The sequence below is a fragment of the Bubalus bubalis genome, chromosome 3 (genome assembly GCF_019923935.1).
Source record: "Bubalus bubalis isolate 160015118507 breed Murrah chromosome 3, NDDB_SH_1, whole genome shotgun sequence".
Taxonomy (NCBI): Eukaryota; Metazoa; Chordata; class Mammalia; order Artiodactyla; family Bovidae; genus Bubalus; species Bubalus bubalis.
In genome coordinates this window covers 48402894-48423274 of record NC_059159.1, presented here as the reverse complement: position 1 = coordinate 48423274, position 20381 = coordinate 48402894, and the positions used below count along the sequence as shown (strand labels likewise).

At 41.7% G+C, this 20381-nt stretch overlaps 1 protein-coding gene and 1 long non-coding RNA gene across 3 annotated transcripts in view; one reads left to right on the top strand and one right to left on the bottom strand.

The window, feature by feature from the left end:
• Positions 1–2824: 2824 nt before the first annotated feature.
• On the bottom strand, positions 2825–10479 carry LOC112583789. The gene is made up of 2 exons (XR_003108034.2): positions 10247–10479; positions 2825–3098 (listed from the first exon to the last, which is right to left on the bottom strand). It is a non-coding gene; the product is annotated as an uncharacterized LOC112583789 (long non-coding RNA).
• The window catches only part of LOC102396153 (schlafen family member 11), a 23911-nt gene continuing 12020 nt past the window's right edge, over positions 8491–20381 (top strand). Inside the window, exons 1-2 of one of the 2 annotated variants that reach the window (XM_006056225.4) lie at positions 8491–8632; positions 18861–19930. In XM_006056225.4, coding sequence (XP_006056287.4) covers positions 18874–19930 — 1057 coding nt within the window. In that variant the 5' untranslated portion in view covers positions 8491–8632; positions 18861–18873. Of the gene's footprint in view, positions 8633–10485; positions 10552–18860; positions 19931–20381 lie in introns of those variants that run through there. The other variant, XM_025281090.3, reaches the window with a different exon arrangement.

The window sequence follows — 20381 nt, the reverse complement described above, 5'->3', positions numbered from 1 at the left end:
TTATTTCTATTCTTTGTTGACTTGCAAAAAATATTTTTTACATAGTTACTATGAAGTTGGACAATCAACGTCATATGTACGTGTGTGTTTTCCATGTAACCTTTTTGTGAGGCACTGTTGTAGCTTGTATTGTTCGTCTCAAGACTTCCTCACTCCCTAGATCTACACCACGTGTGGTTCCTGACATTAGAGGTGGAGTGTGTTTTCCACCCCCTTGATGTGGACTTGTCCATAGGACTATATTCATCCAATGAGACGTTAGTAGTTGTGACGTGTACAAAGGCTTTACCCATCTCAGCATTAGGTCTGCTCTCCTGAGCCTCTGCTACCATCTTGTAAAGACGATGTCTTGAGCAGCCCACTAGTCACAGAGGAATGAGCGATGTCACCTCAACTGATCAGCCAAGTTCCACTGATCTGGCCTGGATCAGCCAAAAATGCAGCTGACCTGCAAATGCAGAAGAAATAAAGATTTCCTGTATGACTGAGATTCTAAGTTGTTTGCTTAGCAGCAGTAGCTGACTAATGCTGGCATTTCCCTATGTTGTAGCACCATCTTCAAAATGATCATTTTTCAATGGTTGTGTGATATCTCAGATTATATAGTAATCATCCTCCTAATGATTTGGGTGACTAGCAGTCTTACACTTTAAAATCAAGCCAAGCATATATTCTACTCAGGCATATGACCTTTTCTTTCCTTGGTATATATGTGGGTCCTCAGATATGAGATGACTGGATCAAAAAGACCTCGATAAAAGATTCGCTTTATTCATACTGGTTCTGATGGACAGTGCTTAAGTCAAAGTGAAGTGAAAGTGTTATAGTTGTTCAGTCATGTCCAACTCTGTGTGGCCACATGGACTATAGCCCAACCACGTACCTTTGTCCATGGAATTCTCCAGGCGAGAATACTGGAGCGGGTTGCCATTACCTTCTCTAGGGGGTCTTTCCGACCCAGGGATCAAACCCAGGTATCCTGCATTGCAGGCTGATTCTTTACAGTCTGAACCACTGGGGAAGCCAGTGAGTGCTTAGAAAATCCCCAGATCATTGTATGTAAACATGTACAGATCTGTTGCCTTAAACAAGAGAACAAAATGCTGACATCAGGTTTTGATGACAAAAGAGGCATTGGCATCTCAGAAACAGGTGGCTCAGATTATTCTGACTATATGCAGAGTAAAACCAGGATCCATCACCCTAACCCAGAATCTCAGAGGAAGAATGTAACTTGGAGAATTACAGATAGGAACATGAATTATGCAACCTTAACATTATATATAAATAAAAAAAAATTCTGGTCACCTGAAATTGATGTTGGGTGCTATCCCAGAGAAAAGAAAAGACAGGATACTTCTAAACATCAATAGGACTCTTAAAAAATTTTTTTTTGGCCATGCTGTGTGGCTTGTGGGATCTTAATTCCCTGACCAGAGATTGCACTCATGTCACCTGCAATGGACTCCTGACCACTGGACTGCCAGGAAACTCCAGATAGGAATTTTTTTTTTTTTTTGAAGAGAGACTCTGCCATGGAGAAACCCATGTAAGGAAAGAGGAAGAGTAGAGTGGTAAACTAGATTTCCTATGAAGCTGAGCTGCCCCAGTTTTGCCCAAGCTTTTAGAGAGGTTGAACATCTAATTATCTTCAAGAGGCTTCAATTTGAAATAAGCACAAGATTTACAATAACCATTTGTTACTATTTACTGAGATGTTATTATTGATACAACCAGCTACTATTTGCTAAGGCTTGGCATACATTCTGACAACTCTATGAGGTATATCATATACACATTATTCCAGTTTCATAGATGGTACAACTGAGGCACAGAGAATTTAATTTTCTTAAAAGCACATGTCAAGGTATCCAAGCTGGATAAATAAAGCATTTAAAGAGAATCCTTGATTTAGTCATCTCAACTCTGAGAGCATAGAGATACTCTGAAGATACTCCCCAGTAGGTGAGAATACTCAAGTTTGCTATCAGGATCCTCTGTCAAGCTGTCATCTCTAGAAAGCATTGGCCGCCACTGGAAGTGAAAACAGCTGAGTAGTCTCCACTGTTTCCTATACTCAATATCTGTCAGTTCTCCCAGGGCCTCCTGATCATTCTGGAGAAACCTGAATTTCTTTTTCTACAAATCTCAGGATCAGACTCAGGTCATATTCCTGACCTGTCCAAGATCAGGGATTCCTAACATGAACTGGCAAATCCCCTCTGACACTGCTACATCTTGGCTTCTCATACTGCAAACTTGGAGGAGCTTCCTGGTGATTTTATGTAAAATTCCAATCCTTCTTCTTTCAAAGTCCCTTGATCAGGGGGGAGGGGGAAGGATATATATATATATATGTCCTCATGACTGAGCACGTGAGCATAGTCATGTCCGGCTCTTTGTGACTCCATGGACTGTATCCTGCCAGGCTCCTCTGTCCATAGAAATTTTCAGGCAAGAATACTGGCATGGGTTGCCATTTTCTCCTCCAGGAGATCTTCCCAACCCAGGGATTGAACCCATGTCTCCTGTGCCTCCTGCATTGGCAGGTGGGTTCTTTTACCACTGCACCACCTGGGAAGCCCCATATATATATCCTGCATGCGTGTGTGCGTGCATGCTAAGTCTCTTCAGTTGTGTATGACTCTGTATGACCCTATGGGCTGTAGCTGCCAGGCTCCTCTGTCCAGGGATTGAACCCACCTCTTTTTTGTCTCCTGCATTGGCAGGCAGGTTCTTTACCTTTAATGCCATCTGGGAAGCCCTCTCTAATGACATTACAGAAAGATTGAAAAGCAGAGAATAACAAAAGAAAACTCATCTCTGTTCCGACCACCATATCACACAGTTGTTTTCATTTTTGTTTATTCATTTCCAGTGTTAGTCCATCGGCAGATATATTTAAGCAGAGTTGTAATCATAGTATACACTGCATTTTGCATCCTGTTAGGGTGGGTTGTTCTGGAGGTCTCTTTCCACTCTGCAGTCTCCCATTGAGACCTTGTCCACATTTACAGCCTAGGGAGGAGCAACTCTTGGTGTAGCAGAGTCTCTGATGTTCCAGTTGATTCCTTGGCCAAACCTGCCTGAATTTACCCCTATAGAGGAAGAAGATGACGTAAAAAATACAGGAACTGTTCACCAGGACTTCCCTGGATAAGGATCCACCTACCAATGCAGGGACATGGGTTCAGTCTTGGCCCAGGAAGATTTCTCAGGCCTCAAAGCAACTAAGCCCGTGCACCAGAATGACTGAAGCCTGTGCTAGAGTGTGTGCTCCACAATAAGAGAAGACAGCAATGAGAAGCCTGCACACTGCAAGGAAGAGTAGCCCCTACTCACCACAGCTAGAGAAAGCCCAGAGCAAATAAACAAACAAATATTTATTTTTCATTTCAATCCCAAAGAAAGGCAATGCAAAAAATGCTCAGACTACCGCACAATTGCACTCATCTCACACGCTAGTAAAGTAATGCTCAAAATTCTCCAAGCCAGGCTTCAGCAATACGTGAACCGTGAACGTCTAAATGTTCAAGCTGGTTTTAAAAAAGGCAGAAGAAACAGAGATCAAATTGCCAACATCCAATGGATCATCGAAAAAGCAAGAAAGTTCCAGAAAAGCATCTATTTCTGCTTTATTGACTATGCCAAAGCCTTTGACTGTGTGGATCACAATAAACTGTGGAAAATTCTTCAAGAGATGGGAATATAAGACCACCTGACCTGCCTTTTGAGAAATCTGTATGCAGGTCAGGAAGCAACAGTTAGAACTGGACATGGAACAACAGACTGGTTCCAAATAGGAAAAGGAGTACGTCAAGGCTGTATATTGTCACCCTGCTTATTTAACTTATATGCAGAGTACATCATGAGAAACGCTGGGCTGGAAGAAATACAAGTTGGAATCAAGATTGCCGGGAGAAATCTCAATAACCTCAGATATGCAGATGACACCACCCTTATGGCAGAAAGTGAAGAGGAACTCAAAAGCCTCTTGACGAAAGTGAAAGTGGAGAGTGAAAAAGTTGGCTTAAAGCTCAACATTCAGAAAATGAAGATCATGGCATTCGGTCCCACCACTTCATGGGAAATAGATGGGGAAACAGTGGAAACAGTGGCAGACTTTATTTTTTTGGGCTCCAAAATCACTGCAGATGGTGATTGCAGCCATGAAATTAAAAGACGCTTACTCCTTGGAAGGAAAGTTATGACCAACCTAGATAGCATATTCAAAAGCAGAGACATGACTTCGCCAACAAAGGTTCGTCTAGTCAAGGCTATGGTTTTTCCTGTGGTCATGTATGGATGTGAGAGTTGGACTGTGAAGAAAGCTGAGCGCCGAAGAATTGATGCTTTTGAAGTGTGGTCCTGGAGAAGACCCTTGAGAGTCCCTTGGACTGCAAGGAAATCCAACCAGTCCATTCTAAAGGAGATCAGCCCTGGGATTTCTTTGGAGGGAATGATGCTTAAAGCTGAAACTCCAGTACTTGTGCCACCTCATGCGAAGAGTTGATTCATTGGAAAAGACTCTGATGCTGGGAGGGATTGGGGGCAGGAGGAGAAGGGGACAACAGAGGATGAGATGGCTGGATGGCATCACTGACTCGATGGACGTGAGTCTGAGTGAACTCCAGGAGTTGTTGATGGACAGGGAGGCCTGGCGTGCTGGGATTCATGGAGTCGCAAAGTCGGATACGACTGAGCGACTGAACTGAACTGAACTGAAATGAAAATATCTTATTAAGTAAAGCAAAACCATGACAACAAAAAAGAAGCTCTTTCCCAAGCTCCATAAAATATGGAGGTGGGGGTGGAGGGTAGACATTCTAAGGAACTCAGAACAGAGGAACACGATTAGGACAGAAGTATTCTTCTTCCCTAGTTTCCTCACAGGTCACGGTGAGAAGCCGGCACTGGGGCTTGTGCCTTCCCCGAAGGGTGGCTGTTGGCAGGCACACAACTCAAGAGGTCTATAAAACAAACCTTTGTTGATCCAAAGATACCTAAAGTGTTGTCCAAACCTTCCCAAGAGGAATCACCTGATGTGGTTGTTATAATTCCAGACCCTAGGCCCCTCTCAGCTCTAGGGAATTTGGAAATCATGTAGGAAACCTGTTGAATGCTGAAATGGGTGGAGACTGTGATTGGATTACAGGAAGAGCACTCACCCATTTCTTAAAGTGCTCCCCAGGAATGACGATTACGTCTATCAGACTGAGCTTTGAGGAGGTGCCCATGTACTTGTGTGGGTTTCAGAACCAAATTCGACAAGGCTCAGTCACTCAAATGTGATTTGGGCAGTTTAACTGCTCTTTCTTGTATGAAATGGAAATAACCATTATTATATCCATCTCTCAATGGCGGTTGTAAAGATTAGATGCTGTGTTCCATGTGTTTGGTACACAATCTAAGTGTCAACAAGTAGTAGCTATTAAACCACTAGTGAATTCTCAGTGCCTGGCCTATGATCCAGCACTGTTACTTAATCTTTCCGAAGCTTAGTTTCCTCCTAGGGAAGGGAAGTTGAGGAGTGGGAAATATCCCCCCTCTACCTGTATTGAGTTATTTTAGCTGTAGATTAACACAAGACAAATTAACAAGACAGGGACTTCCTTGGTGGTCCAGTGGCTAAGACTCTACCCTCCCAAGGCAGGGGCCCCATGTTCAAGCCCAGGTCAGGGAACTAAATCCCTCATGCGGCAACTAAGAGTTGACATCCTGTGACTAGAGATCCTGCGTGCTGGGACTTCTTTGGTGGCTCAGTGGTAAAGACTCTGCCTATCGATGCAGGGGACAAGGGTTTGAGCCCTGATCCAGGAAGATCCTGCATGCCATAGAACAACCATGCCCATGTGCTACAACTATTGAGCCTGTGCTCTGCAACGAGAGAACGAGCTGCAATGAGAGGCCTGTATACAGTGACAAGAACAGCCCCTGCTCACCACAACTAGAGAAAAGCCCAGGAAGCAACGAAGACCCAGCACAGCTGTTAAAAAAATAAAAGATCCTGCATGCCCAGCTAACACACTGCACAGTTAGATAAATAAATAAATATTTTTAAATTAAAAAAACAGGAAAAAATTAATATACACAGAGGTCATAGAAATTCTACCCCTATGCCAGACCAAGTGACCAAAGCAGTCTGTTCATATAACATTCTTAGATACAGAATTATTTATGAAGATTTAAGAAAGGGGTTTGTGCTTGGGGTAGTAGACTCATGAGGGAAGAGAGTCTGTTTATTTGGCTTTCTTAGCCTTGAATTCCTTATCTGGTGATAAGAATACTCTCTTTACTCCTGGCATAGGGGGATCCTTTCACATGGGTGATTTATTTTCTACTTTTTGGGGGAATGAAGGAGAGGTCAGAGTGTTATTGTTTTAATATCAATCTTTCCCTCACCAGCTCTTTCTGCAGTAACTTTAACTCAAAACAATCAGTATACCACTGTGGTATGTCATGGGGCAGCCTGCTCCAAGCCTCAACACAGAGGTACTCTGAAATGTGGGCACAATGCTAAATCCTCTGTGAAAAGTGTTAGTTGCTCAGTCGTGTCCGACTCTTTGTGACCCCATGGACTGTAGCCCACCAGACTTCTCTGTTCATGGGATTCTCCAGGCAAGAATACTGGAGTGGGTAGCCATTTCCTCCTCCAGGGGATCTTCCTGACCCAGGGATGGAACCCAAGTCTCCTGCATTGCAGGCGGATTCTTTACCGTCTGAGCCACCTAGCAAGCCCCTATGGCAGCTATTAAGACATCTCCTGGTCATTGCTGAGTTTTTCTCACTGGACACTTCTTAAGTATTTATTTTCATATTTTAATGATGTTTGCTGTTTCTGGGGTACTTGGTAGGTTGCATCGGTTTTTTACAATCCGATCATTACCTCCTCTGCCACATGTAGGCAATGTCATGAAGTATAATGCTCACCATTTTCAACCAGATTTGGTATCAACTGGCTTTGTGTGACAATCCATAACTCTAGCAATTTCTAGGACAATTCACCATCAATAGTGAGCCAAGAGATTGTGACAAGAGACAGGAAATATGGGAGTCCAGTAGTTCCTAAACCTTCCAGACCATAGAATTACCTGGGGATCTTAAAATTGCTTATTTAACTTATATGCAGAGTACATCATGAGAAACGCTGGGCTGGAAGAAGCACAAGCTGAAATCAAGATTGCTGGGAGAAATAGCAATAACCTCAGATATGCAGATAACACCACCCTTATGGCAGGAAGTGAAGAGGAACTAAAAAGCCTCTTGATAAAAGTGAGAGAGGAGAGTGAAAAAGTTGGCTAAAAGCTCAACATTCAGAAAACAAAGATCATGGCATCTGGTCCCATCACTTCATGGGAAATAGATGGGGAAACAGTGGAAACAGTGTCAGACTTTATTTTTCTGGGCTTCAAAATCACTGCAGATGGTGACTGCAGCCATGAAATTAAAAGATGCTTACTCCTTGGAAGGAAAGTTATGACCAACCTAGACAGCATATTGAAAAGCAGAGACATTACTTTGCCAACAAAGGTCCATCTAGTCAAGGCTATGGTTTTTCCAGTGGTCATGTATGGATGTGAGAGTTGGACTGTGAAGAAAGCTGAGCGCCGAAGAATTGATGCTTTTGAACTGTGGTGCTGGAGAAGACTCTTGAGAGACCCCTGGACTGCAAGGAGATCCAACCAGTCCATCCTAAAGGAGACCAGTCCTGGGTGTTCATTGGAAGGACTGATGCTGAAGCTGAAACTCCAATACTTTGGCCACCTCATGCGAAGAGTTGACTCAATGGAAAAGACCCTGATGCTGGGAGGGATTGGGGGCAGGAGGAGAAGGGGACGACAGAGGATGAGATGGCTGGATGGCATCACTGACTCGATGGACATGAGTCTCAGTGAACTCCGGGAGTTGGTGATGAACAGGGAGGCCTGGCCTGCTGCGATTCATGGGGTCTCAAAGAGTCGGACACGACTGAGCAACTGAACTGACTATTTTATTCTCCATGAATCTGCTTTATTTTTTTTTAATTTCCCCCTCTTTCTTTTTAAAATAAAAAAAATATTTTATTTGTAAATTGTTGGAATCTGCATTTTTTAAAAAAACGTGCTGAAAGATTCTGATGAGCAGCCAAGATTGGGAACTAATTTTGTTGTAGTGTAGAACCTTATAGCTGAAATTTTTTTTTTCTTTCCTTACTTCAAGGATGACTAGCTTGAATAAACATGTTGCCAGTCAGGTTCTTCTCTTTTTGTGATTTTAACTGATTTCATTACTGACAGTTTGAAGGGTTGTTAGGCATTTTTTTTGTTTTTTGTCTTTGGGGGCTGTGCCCAAGCTTGTGGGATTTTAGTTTCCACACCAGGGATTAAACTTGCGTCCTCAGCAGGGAAAGTGCCGAGTCCCAACCACTGGACTGTCAGGGAATTCCCCCTGGGTTTCCGTTATTTTTTCTCCGCCCCCTACTCCTCCTGCACTTTAAATTCCGCCCCCATGTTTCAAATTCACCAATTGGGAACCTGCCAAACCCTAAACCCTCATCTTCCGCCCCCAGAGAGGTCGAGCACCAGGCCAGTGTGCTCATTTCTACTTCTGATCTTGCTGTGCACACCGGCCTGTTGTGTAACTTGCAGAGTCTGTAAGTAATCACTTTTAATTTTTTTTTTCAAAGTTTCCTAATGATTATTGCTGAAGAACTACATTGGTTATTGAGATTGAGATGGTTATTTGTTATTGACTGAGATGGTCAGAGAACACTGGCTCATCATATCCTAAACTCAGTTCCCTCTAGGGCCCAACACTTTTTCTGAATATTAGGAGTGATCACTAAATTCAAACTGTAACAATTTTTGCAATCTATAAAGATGGCTACCCAAAACAAACCAAGAAAAGAATCTCAGGGGACTCTGATTTCCGTAAGCTATGGGGCAGGTTGTAGATCAATGTGGTAGACGGGAGAAACTTAATACAAAACTAACAGTATTAGTCAATACAGGAAATCCAGCAACAATTTCAACTGGTTTCAACGGCAATTGTTGAGCTAGAAAAACTAAGTAAGAAAGTCAATGAGGTGTACTGCTTAATTCTCTGTCTGGCTCTAGCACTGTTTTCTATTGCATTAAACATTTCTCAAATAATACAGGCATAGTGTACAAAATAACATTTCCTCCCTCCCTCTCCCTCTTCCTTTCCGATTCCATTCCCTAGGGTGAAATCCTTAATAATAGTTTGATGTGTATCCAACAGATTTTTCTGTAGCATTGCTCTCCTAGATGTTTAAAGTTTCAATGCAGAAGTAACGCACTTTTCACTTACTTATTAAAAAGACAAAGTCCTATTGACTGACAGCCAGCAGTCAGTTAGCTCTCTTTCTTGAGGTTGGGAAGGCAGCCATAAAGACTCAAATGCCATCTAATTAGTTTTTTGAGAAAGCGAAACCTAAAAGACGGGAGCACGTTTAACTTGGTTTCAGGAAATTGAAACTTTAAAATGGCGGGAACATTAAAATAGTGGAAACATTAAAATAGTGGGAACTTTAAAACGATGGGAACATTCTAGTTTCCTTTTTTAAGAAAATAAAAGCTGGGCATTTCTCCTGGGCTTGCTTTTGTGAAGCTGAGGATCCCTGAACAGGTCAGAGCTCAGGTATTTTTCTCTTCAGCACCCCAACCCTGAGACTGTCTGGAGAGACTGGAGCTATGCCTGTTCAACAGAAAAGATGGGCTGGAAAAAAGACCAAAGAATGCTAAGATAAAAATCCACCCTGTGGAACCCAAAGCCAGTGCTCTGTGATAACATAGAGGGATGGGAGGGGAGGGCTGTGGGAAGAGGGTATAAGAAGGAGGGGACATATGTATGCCTATGGCTCATTCATGTTGGTGTATGGCAAAAGCCATCACAATATTGTAAAGTAATTGTCCTACAATTAAAAAATGTATGTGTGTGTTAGTTGCTCAGTTGTGTCCAACTCTTTGTGACCCCATGGACTGTAGCCTACCAGGCTCCTTTGTCCGTGGGATTCTCCAGGCAAGAATACTGGAGTGGGTTGCCATTTCCTTCTCAAAAAAAAAAAAAAAAAAATATATATATATATATATACACACACACACACATATATAAATAAATTCACCCTGTGGCTACAGACCCTTTCAGATCTACTTTAGACAAGACAGACTGTGGTGGACATGTTATGCCCACATTTTTCTTAAGTGAAATAGACAGTGAAGAGAACTGGTCCTTTAGTGGGACTTACCTTCTCGCTCAGGCCAGGGATATGGGATGCAGGATTCCAGCCAGATACGCTGAGGTCTGAGACAGTGGTGGAGAGGATTGTGGGGTGGACAGATAACCAACTATCTGGAAGCAAACTCTCAGATAGATCAGGGAGGAGCTAGAGCTTTGGCGGGAAGGGGTGACTGTCAGGTACCCAATTGGTTGATTTCTACGAAAAGGGTTTTGTTTTTCATAATATATACACACTTTTGTTTTCAGGAAAAACTTAAATACGTTAACCCAGGAGCTCGGACCTCATTGGATTTTCCAGGTTATTTTTTGCAAGTGTGTAAAAAGTTTGATTATTTTGTTTACCAACATTTATCAAAAGCACTGGAAATTAACTTGCCCAGCTTTAACAAATTGCTTTTTCTTTTTGGAGATGGGGAACAAACGAATGTATGATTATGAATAATTCAGCAAGTGGATGTTTGAAAAATATTTGCCAATCTGTAATAGGAAAAAAGTCACCTGCGACAGTAGGTATATATTTTACTAGACATAGGCAACACCTACAGACGTTCTGAGTACGTCCTAGAAATCAGTTGCCACACTCATCTTTACAATATAAATATGCTTTTATCACTGCAGTCGTAGGTGATTTCTTAGAATTTATTTATTTATTTAATTTTTGGCTGTGCTGTGAGGGCTTTCTCTAGTTGCAGCGGGTGAGTGCTATTCTTCTTGCAGTGCACAGGCTTCTCTGTGGTGGTGGCTTCTCTTTGGTGCACAGCATGGACTCTAGGGCACACAGGCTTCAGGAGTTGTGAAACTGATCGGTGAAATATTTTAGGGGGGGCGCTGAAGAGCTCCCATACCACACTCTTTTATGTTCTCAGTGCAGAGAAGAGTTCAGGGAGAGCAAAGTGGTACATAAGAAGTGATTTATTAGAATAGGCACTTTGGAGGCTTAGAAGAGGGCAAGCAAGAAATGCCGCACTCCGAGAACTTACTGGGCTACATTTTATAATCAAAGGAAAAGTGGGGAAGGAGAGAAGACCTTCTCTGTCCTTCTTGAGTAGACGTCATATTTTTACAATTAATTCCTTCTCCAGGTTGAGCAGGGGAGTTTTCTTGTCCCTGCGTGGTCAAGCTAGGTCTACAAATTCCTGGTTTTTCATGTGTGCAGAGAGAATGTCCTAGGGATCATTAATGTCCTGAACTCACTGGGCAGGATGTGGGTCTCCTGCCACCACTGTTTTATTGTTTGGGGGCATGTCCCCTGCTTCTCTTGCATGAGTTCACTGTTAAGCAAGCCTGCTTGGTTTTATGGTTAAACTCACCTGCTCTCTTGAGTAATCATTAACTTATGAGTCTCCCATATTCTTTTATTTACAATCCCCTAGTGGAACTGACCGGAGAAGGCAATGGCAACCCCCTCCAGTACTCTTGCCTGGAAAATCCCATGGGCGGAGAGCCCAGTAGGCCGCTGTCCATGGGGTCGCTAAGAGTAGGACACAACTGAGCGACTTCACTTTCACTTTCCACTTTCACGCATTGGAGAAGGAAATGGCAACCCACTCCAGTGTTCTTGCCTGGAGAATCCCAGGGACTGGGGAGCCTGGTGGGCTGCCATCTATGGGGTCGCACAGAGTCGGACACGACTGAAGCGACTTGGCAGCAGCAGTGGAACTATTTAATCACCTATTTTGTCCCTTCATTCTGTCCCTATCTGTTGCAGTGTGTGGGCTCCGTAGTTGCACCTCCCGGGTTCTAGAACATAGTCTCAGTAGTTTTGGCACATGGGTTTAGTTGCTCTGCGGCACGTGCGAACTTTCTGGATCAGGGATTTAACCTGTGTCTTCTGCACTGGCAGGCAGATTCTTTACCACTGAGCCATGAGGGAAGCCCTAAAATGATTTTTTTAGACCCAAATTAAATAAGGACAAATTACCAGAGACTATGCCTACAGTACTGAACATGAAGGAAAGAAATAAGTCAAAGGAGGTAACTGAATCATGAACAGGATGTGGGCTTTATGGTTATCTGGTTTGAGTCTTGCCCTGTGACATACAAGATATCATAATGCCTGGGGCAGTCCTGTCTGAGGTTGTGGGTCTCCTCTCTCTAGGGTCTGTTTTGTTTTGTGAGTTGCAATTTTCTCAGCCCCGGGTGCTTACAACCTTCCCCATTCCATTCTTCCCCTTGGGCCCACATGCAGAGGCTCTACTTCCCTTCCTAGACTATCATTTCCAAATCTACACGCACGCACGCACTCGAAGAACACGTAGAGTGGTGAGGAGGGAGGGTGGAAGAGCTGAAACGAGTGCTAAAAAAGGGGGATGGTCTGCAGCGGGCTAGCTCTGTTCAGTCCTTTGTTCTGTGAGCGGGCCTGGCGGTGTCTTAGGTTAGGGCTTTTCGCGTGGTAGCTATCCCACAGTCTGGTTTGCTAGCCGCAGTTAGTTCCCTCAGAAGGGAATGAATGCCTTGGGGCATTCAGGCCCGGTTCTTACTCTAAGCCATGCAGCCCGCGCCTCCCTGCCCAGCCCCCGCTTGCTAGTGGCGGGTGCAGGCGTCTGCGCTGCTTCTCCACTGGGGGAGTTACAGTTGGGCATGTAATCTGTGGGTTTTAGTTATTTATTTATTTTTCCTCCCAGTTATGTTGCCCTCTGTGGTTCCAAGGCTCGCCACAGACTTCGGCAGTGAGAGTGTTTCCTGGTGTTTGGAAACTTCTCTCTTTTTAAGACTCCCTTCCTGAGACTCCGTCCCTACCTCTTTTGTCTCTCCTTTTTTTTTTGTCTTTTATATTTTTTCCTACCTCCTTTTGAAGACACTGGGCTGCTTTTCTGGGTGCCTGATGTCCTCTGCCGGCATTCAGAAGTTGTTTTGTGGTATTTACTCAGCGTTTAAATGTTCTTTTGATGAATTTGTGCGGGAGAAAGTGGTCGCCCCTCCTATTCCTCCGCCATCTTAGGACCGCCCCCCTGCAACTTGATTTTTTAAACTCTGTATTTTGTTTCTGATATCTATGTCATTGTGTGTGTCTTAGTTTATTCTCTTAAAGTGGTTCACAACATCCTTTTCAGTAAATATTACCATGTTTTATTTCCTTATTCTATTATTGGTAGACAGGCTACTTCCAAAACTTGGTGTTACAAATAGTGCTTTAAAAAAAGACTGTTATCTCCTTACATAGTTTACCCATTCATCAGTTGAAAAACATCTTGGTTGCTTCCAAATTTTTGTAATCATGAGCAAAGCTACTATGAACATTCATGTGCAGATTTTTGAGGACAGGTACTCAACTCTTTGGAGAAGGCAATGGCACCCCACTCCAGCACTCTTGCCTGGAAAATCCCATGGATGGAGGAGCCTGGTAGGCTGCCGTCCATGCGGTCGCTGGGAGTCGGACACGACTGAGCGACTTCACTTTCACTTTTCACTTGCATGCATTGGAGAAGGAAATGGCAACCCACTCCAGTGTTCTTGCCTGGAGAATCCCAGGGACCGGGGAGCCTGGTGGGCTGCCATTTATGGGGTCGCACAGAGTCGGACACAACTGATGCGACTTAGCAGCAGCAGCAGCAGCACTCAACTCTTTTGGGTATTGGAAGCATGGAGTCTTAACCACCACTGAACTTCATGGAAATCCATGGCTCACAGCAAAATTGAGAGGAGAGTACAGAGATTTCCCATATACCTAAGATTCCCTTGCCCCTACACTGGCATTACCTTCCTATCATCAACACCCACCCCCCACCTACCCACCCAGCAACACAGTGGTACATTTGTTACAATTGATGAACTTACACTGAAAGATCATGATCACTCAAAGTCCATAGCTTACTTTATGGTTCATGCTTGGTGTACATTCCATGGTTTGGATAAATGTATAATGACATGACATGCAACCACAACTACACTGTTACGCAGAGTATTCCCACTGCCTCAAAAATCCTCTGTTCTCCACCTGTTTATCCTTCCCTTCCCACAACTCCTGACAACCACTGATGTTTTCACTGTCTCCACAGTTTTGCCTTTTCCAGAATGTCATATAGTTAAAATCATACAGTCCTTTCACATTGTCCTCTGTCACTTTGTAATATGCATTTAAATTTCCTTTTTGTCTGTCCTGACTTGATGGCTCATTTCTTTTTAGCGTAGATAATATACCACTGTCTGGGTGTACCACAGTTTGTTTACTCATTCACGTGCTGAAGGATGTTGACTGCTTCCAAGCTTGGGAAGTTGTGAATAAAGTTGCTAAAAACATCTGTGTGCAGGTTTTTGCATGTTGCTCCCTGTTTTAACCTAGGTTGAGACGCAATTTGTCATAAACTCGCAGTGAGTGGCTAGTTTTGGTTTCTATCTTTTGGGTTAGGGAGGAAGAAAAACAGTTCAAATAAGGACTTGAGTTTCCATCAAATACCAGGTCCTTCAATTTTTCTAAATATCTCTCAACTCTGTTTATTTCTCTTCATATCCACATTCACTAGTGGTACACATCACCATCTTTTCTCATTGGACTATTGAAATAGCATCCCCAAAGTTCTCTTCCACAACTACTCTAGTCTCTTCCAATTCATTCTCCACACTGAAGCTAGAAGGAACTTTGTAAAAAAAAAAAAGTGTATGTATATATATATATATACACACACACACACACACAGTACATCTGATGCTATGCCTTCCTGCTTAAAATCCTCCAGTGGCTTCCCATTACCTTCAGGATAAAGTCCGAATCCTTAAAGGGGCCGCCCTGCCAGCCAATGTACCGGTGACTCTTGATCACCTTTCCAGCTTCTTTTCCTCCCACTCTGTCCCTCCATCTCAGTGTTTCAGACAGTCCGTCCTTTGAACCTGACATATTCCTTCCTACTTCCTTCTGGAAAGTTTTTTTCACCCTTCTTCACCTAATTAACTCTTCACCTCATTTACATTCTTCAGATCTTAATTCAAAATATATATTCCTTTTTCTAGAAAGCCTTCTCTGAACCAATCCCCCTTCAAAATGCCATATAAGGACAGTTGCCATTCTAAGCATCCCCGGCATTCTGAGTTGTCACTTACTTAACAGTGAGTTTCCGTAAGCAACGAGCATCTTGAGAGCAGGGACCACGTTTGTTTTGTTCACCACTGTCTACTCTGGATTTAGCACAGTGATTGGCAAATAATAGATGTCCACTAAATAGCTGTTAAGTAAATGCGGTATTGCTTATTGCTAAGAATTGGGAGCAAGAGAAATGTTTAACGATAGAGAAATGTCCAGTTCATTAATACGTACTTGATGAAAAGTTTTATTGTCTTTAAAACATATAATTAGAAATATAATGACTTCAAAGGTTTACAGAAATGTTAATGATAAAAGCAGAATGCAAAACTCTTAATCTGATGCTTACAATGTTTTAAAAAATCTGTAATATTATTAAGATCATAAGAGATAAAGGAAAAATAGGTGAAAGAATTATTCAGTGTCACAATGTTGTTCATGAAATATATGACAATACTGAATTTTGTAGCAGGCCCTAGTTTTTCATGTGTCAAACACTTTATATCTAATAATGTGGAAATTATATCATTTTGAAATTTAAAAAAGCTCACCAGTAAACACAATGGAGCCAGGCACTTAAAAATTTTCCTTCTTATAACTGCCCTGATGCTTTTGTTCTGCTATTGATTTATCTGAGCCCTCAATTTTTAAATCAAACCAATTTTGCTTTTCTGCCTATTTAAGAAGAAATCTACCAGACATTTCCCTTTATTGCTTTTCTTTCAGGTCTTAAAGGGAGAAGAGAGTATTAGGAGTTCTCAAGCTTTCTATGCCGTATAAAATAATCCAGGCTTACTAGATAATAAAAGGCAGTTGCTGATATGATATCAGTTGCTGATATTAGTAGGCTTCCCAGGTGGCTCAGTGGTGATGAATCTGCCTGCCAATGCAGGAGACGCGGGTTCAATTCCCTGAGTTTGGAAGATCCCCTGGAGTAGGACATGGCAACCCACTCCAGTATTCTTGCCTAGAAAATTCCATGGACAGAGGAATCTGGCTGCAGTCCATGGGGTCACAAAGAATTGGACACGACTGAGCACACATGCAAACACAATACTTGAGAGCAAATATCCATATGAATAAACATTTGCCCAAATGTTTCCAATAGCATTTTGCATAAATAACCTGACAAGAACACCTTAAAGGTTATAAGATATAGAATAAGATATTTATAAATATAAAATATATCACAAGGAACATATCAGACAAATGAGTAAGATTGTGAATGACCTGGCCTTCCAATAATTTACTGCTCAGAATTCTGTTTCCTTGCCACACCTGTATCAACAACCCTTCTATTTGTTCAGAGCTCTTTTTAAATAATAAAGATGCTAGGAGCTTGGGATTAACATACACATACTACTATATGTAAAATAGATAATTGACAAGGACCTACTGTTTAGCACAGGGAACTCTACTCAATATTCTGTAATACCTTATATGGGAAAAGAATCTGAAAAAGAATGATATCTGTATATGTATAACTGAGTCACTTTGCTGTATACCTGAAACTTACCCAACATTGTAATAAACTATACTTCAATAAAATTTAAAATAAATAAACAAAATGCTAGTGGTTCATCTAAAAAACAAAAATCAAACAAGCAAAAAGCAAAACAAATAAGAAAATAACTCTCAATCTTGTTAATCAAATAATTCCTTTTTAATTTTCCAACTTTCTTCTGCCTGTCCATCTGTTATTCCTGTTCTTTTGTGACCTGGTTCTTTTTCCTAAATTCTTTAAATGTTGATGCAAATCATTTTATTTAAATTCTCTCTCTTACCATAACAGACATTTAGGGCTATGGATTTTTCTCCACATACCATTTAAACCACATCATGGTAATTCGATGGACCCTAAACCATAAATCTCCAATAGTCACACTCCTTGTGTCTTTCACAGCGGTTAGTGTGCCCTTGGTGAGTGCCCATTAAATGTTTCCTGTGCTAAAAAAATTAATAAAGGAAATATTTCAATGTCATGCTTCAGTATATAATCAAGCAAAAGAAAGAAAAAAAAAAGTTACTGTCTAGGTTGCAACACAACCCTGAGTCTTAAAAGCTCTCTTCTCACTGTGGTACTGTTGAGTTTTGTTGATTTGCTCAATCACTCCCAAATACAAGTTTTTTGGCATCATAAAGTCTTAGAATCCATTATCCTTCTTGTTCCCCATTTCTCAGAGCCACCCTCTGCCCTGGCCATCTTTGTTTTGTTAGAATGCATAGTCCAAAAGTTCAACTACTTTGTTACTCCAAATTCATATGCCCTGCTGCTGCTGCTGCTGCTGCTAAGTCACTTCAGTTGTGTCTGACTCTGTGCGACCCCATAGACAGCAGCCCACCAGGCTCCCCCGTCCCTGGGATTCTCCAGACAAGAATACTGGAGTGGGCTGCCATTTCCTTCTCCAATGCATGAAAGTGAAAAGTGAAAGTGAAGTTGCTCAGTCGTGTCTGACCCTTTCCATGGACTGCAGCCTACCAGGCTCCTCTGTCCATGGGATTTTCCAGGCAAGAGTACTGGAGTGGGGTGCCATTGCCTTCAGATGCCCTACTTTCCTTTAAAAATTTTTGGAGGTAAAAGTTTTCTTTTTTATGTCATGAGTAATTTCAAATTTACAGGAAAAAAATAGAGAACAATATAATGAACACCAGTTTGCCCACCACCCAGCTAATGGATGAAATCAATTTTAAAACTTATTTAGACATTTTTCAAATATACACAGAGGTAGAGAGAAGGTGAGAATAGGAGAGTGAATCTCCATTTATCAATCACCCACCTTCAATAATCATTGATTTTTTTTTTTGCTAATAAGTGGTACTGCTAACCACTCAATTGCCCAAGCCAAAAATCCAGTTACTAAATTTTAATCCTTTCTCCTGATCTCTACCTGGTCAATACAGAGCCGTGTTAACTTTTATCAATATTTTCTAAATGTCTCTCGGAAATATTCACGCTTCTTCATTCTCATGGCCCCTACCTACCGTGGTGCAGGCTACCATCATCTCTCTCTCTCACTCAGGTTACTGCAAAACCATCCCTACTGGTTTACTCCTCTCTAATTAGTTCTCCACCTGTCAATAATGTGCCCTCTGCTCTTAAAAATTAATCATGCAATAAAATTTACTTTTGGGGTGTACAGTTCTATGATTTCTAGCACATGGATTCATGTAATTACAACCACAATCAGGATACAGAACAGTTTCCTCACCCCAGCAAACTCCACTGTGTTACCCTTGTAGTTACCCCTTCCCTCCCCATAACCCTTGGCAACTATGGATCCGTTCCTCAGTAATGTGTCTTTTACAATGTCTGTGTGCTCACGTCACTCCTTTCCTCAAAAGGCTTCTTGGGCTTTCTACTGTTGTAAGCCCTTTTCTGACTCTCAAGTCTCCTCTCACCACTTCTCATCTCCCATTCTCAGTCACTCTTTTTTTTTTTTTTCAGCTCAGTGTAAACTTTAAAGAAGTTTTATTTTATTGAAGTATAGATGCTTCACAAAGTGATTCTGTTATACATACTTTACAATAAATTAATAAATGCATTTTTGTGTGCTATGCAATCTACTGCTTCACCAACATGAGATATGTGTTTTCATGGTTTCAGTTGCAGAATAAACATGGAGAAACATTATTCACGTTTGACGGTAGATTCATCTTACCCAGACTTGGTCATCAATGTAGGAAAAGTAACTCTTGGTGAAAGTAACAGAAAAAAGCTGCAGAAAGTTCAGAGAGAGAAAGAGAAGGTGAAAGTGATCCAGGCTGCATGTGCTTTATTAAATTCAGGAGGAGGAGTGATTCAACTGGAAATGGCAAACAACGATGACAATCTTGTGGAGATGGGACTGGATTTAGAAGACGCTTTGAGAACACTTATTCTGTTTTCAAATCTGCAAGCTTTCTTCATGACAAAGCAACAAGGGAGTTGTTACTACATTTTTGTGAAGTCTTGGAGCAGCGACACTTTGCTTGAAAACATTTCTGTTAAGCCCCGCATTTGTAGCCAGAGTTCTTCGTTATACTGTAGATCCGGCACTTCTGTGTATCTCATGGATTCAAGAAAGGCATTCCATTTCCTGAAAACCAAGAAAACAAATGCAAAAAGCTCAGGGAAAGAACCTGTTGGTGAAATTTTCAAGGTTATACATCCAGACCTCCATGACGTGGATCCTACTTACTGTGTTTTTCAAAAAGACCATTTTGAACGTGGTGAAGTCATGCCTTTTCCCGAGTCTCAATTAATAGAGTTTAAGCAGTTCGCTACAAAACACATTGAACAATATACGAAAGACACGATTCTAGAGTATATCCCTGCATTTGCAAACACTGACGGAGGCTATCTTGTTATTGGTGTGGATGATAAAAGTAGGGAAGTTCTGGGATGTGCTAAAGAAAATGTTGACCGTGCCTCTTTGAAAAAGAAAATAGAAGAAACAATACAAAAATTATCTTGTGTCCATTTTTGCCAATCTCAATGCCAGATAGATTTCACAGTCAAAATCTTGGATGTGTTAGCCAAGGGAGAGCTATATGGCTATGCTTGTGTAATTGGAGTGAAGCGATTCTGTGGTGCAGTGTTCTCGGGCGTTCCCAGTTCCTGGATGGTGAAGGGTAAGGATGTTTGCAGCCTGACAACTAAGGAATGGCTAAGCATGATGATGGATACAGATCCAGGTAAGATGGAAAAAACTCCCTTCCTGTCTTTCCTGCCTCTTCAGAAACTCCAATTAAACATATTTGCCATGGCTTTGACTTCTCACATCCATTAAACTCTGTGTTTTTTTTTTTAATCTTCAAGTATCCTACTTTCCAAACAGGAGAAAATTTGGCTGGGTGATGACAAGCCTGAGTCCAGTGTCTTATAATGGGCAATTTCCCATGTCAGATGAAAAGAAAATTTGGGGGGGATGATTGCCTTGCAGTGGTGTATTGGAACTGACTTTTTGCTGTTTATAAAGATTTATTAAATTTGCAGGATTGTTGTGAGCCTGTTGTTAAACAGTCATTATTAAAAATCAAGTTATACAAAGAAAAATCAAGTTATACAGTTCCATAAATTATATTTAAAACAAATGTAGTAAATAAAAAACCCAATTACTTATAATACTACATTTTAAGATGATGT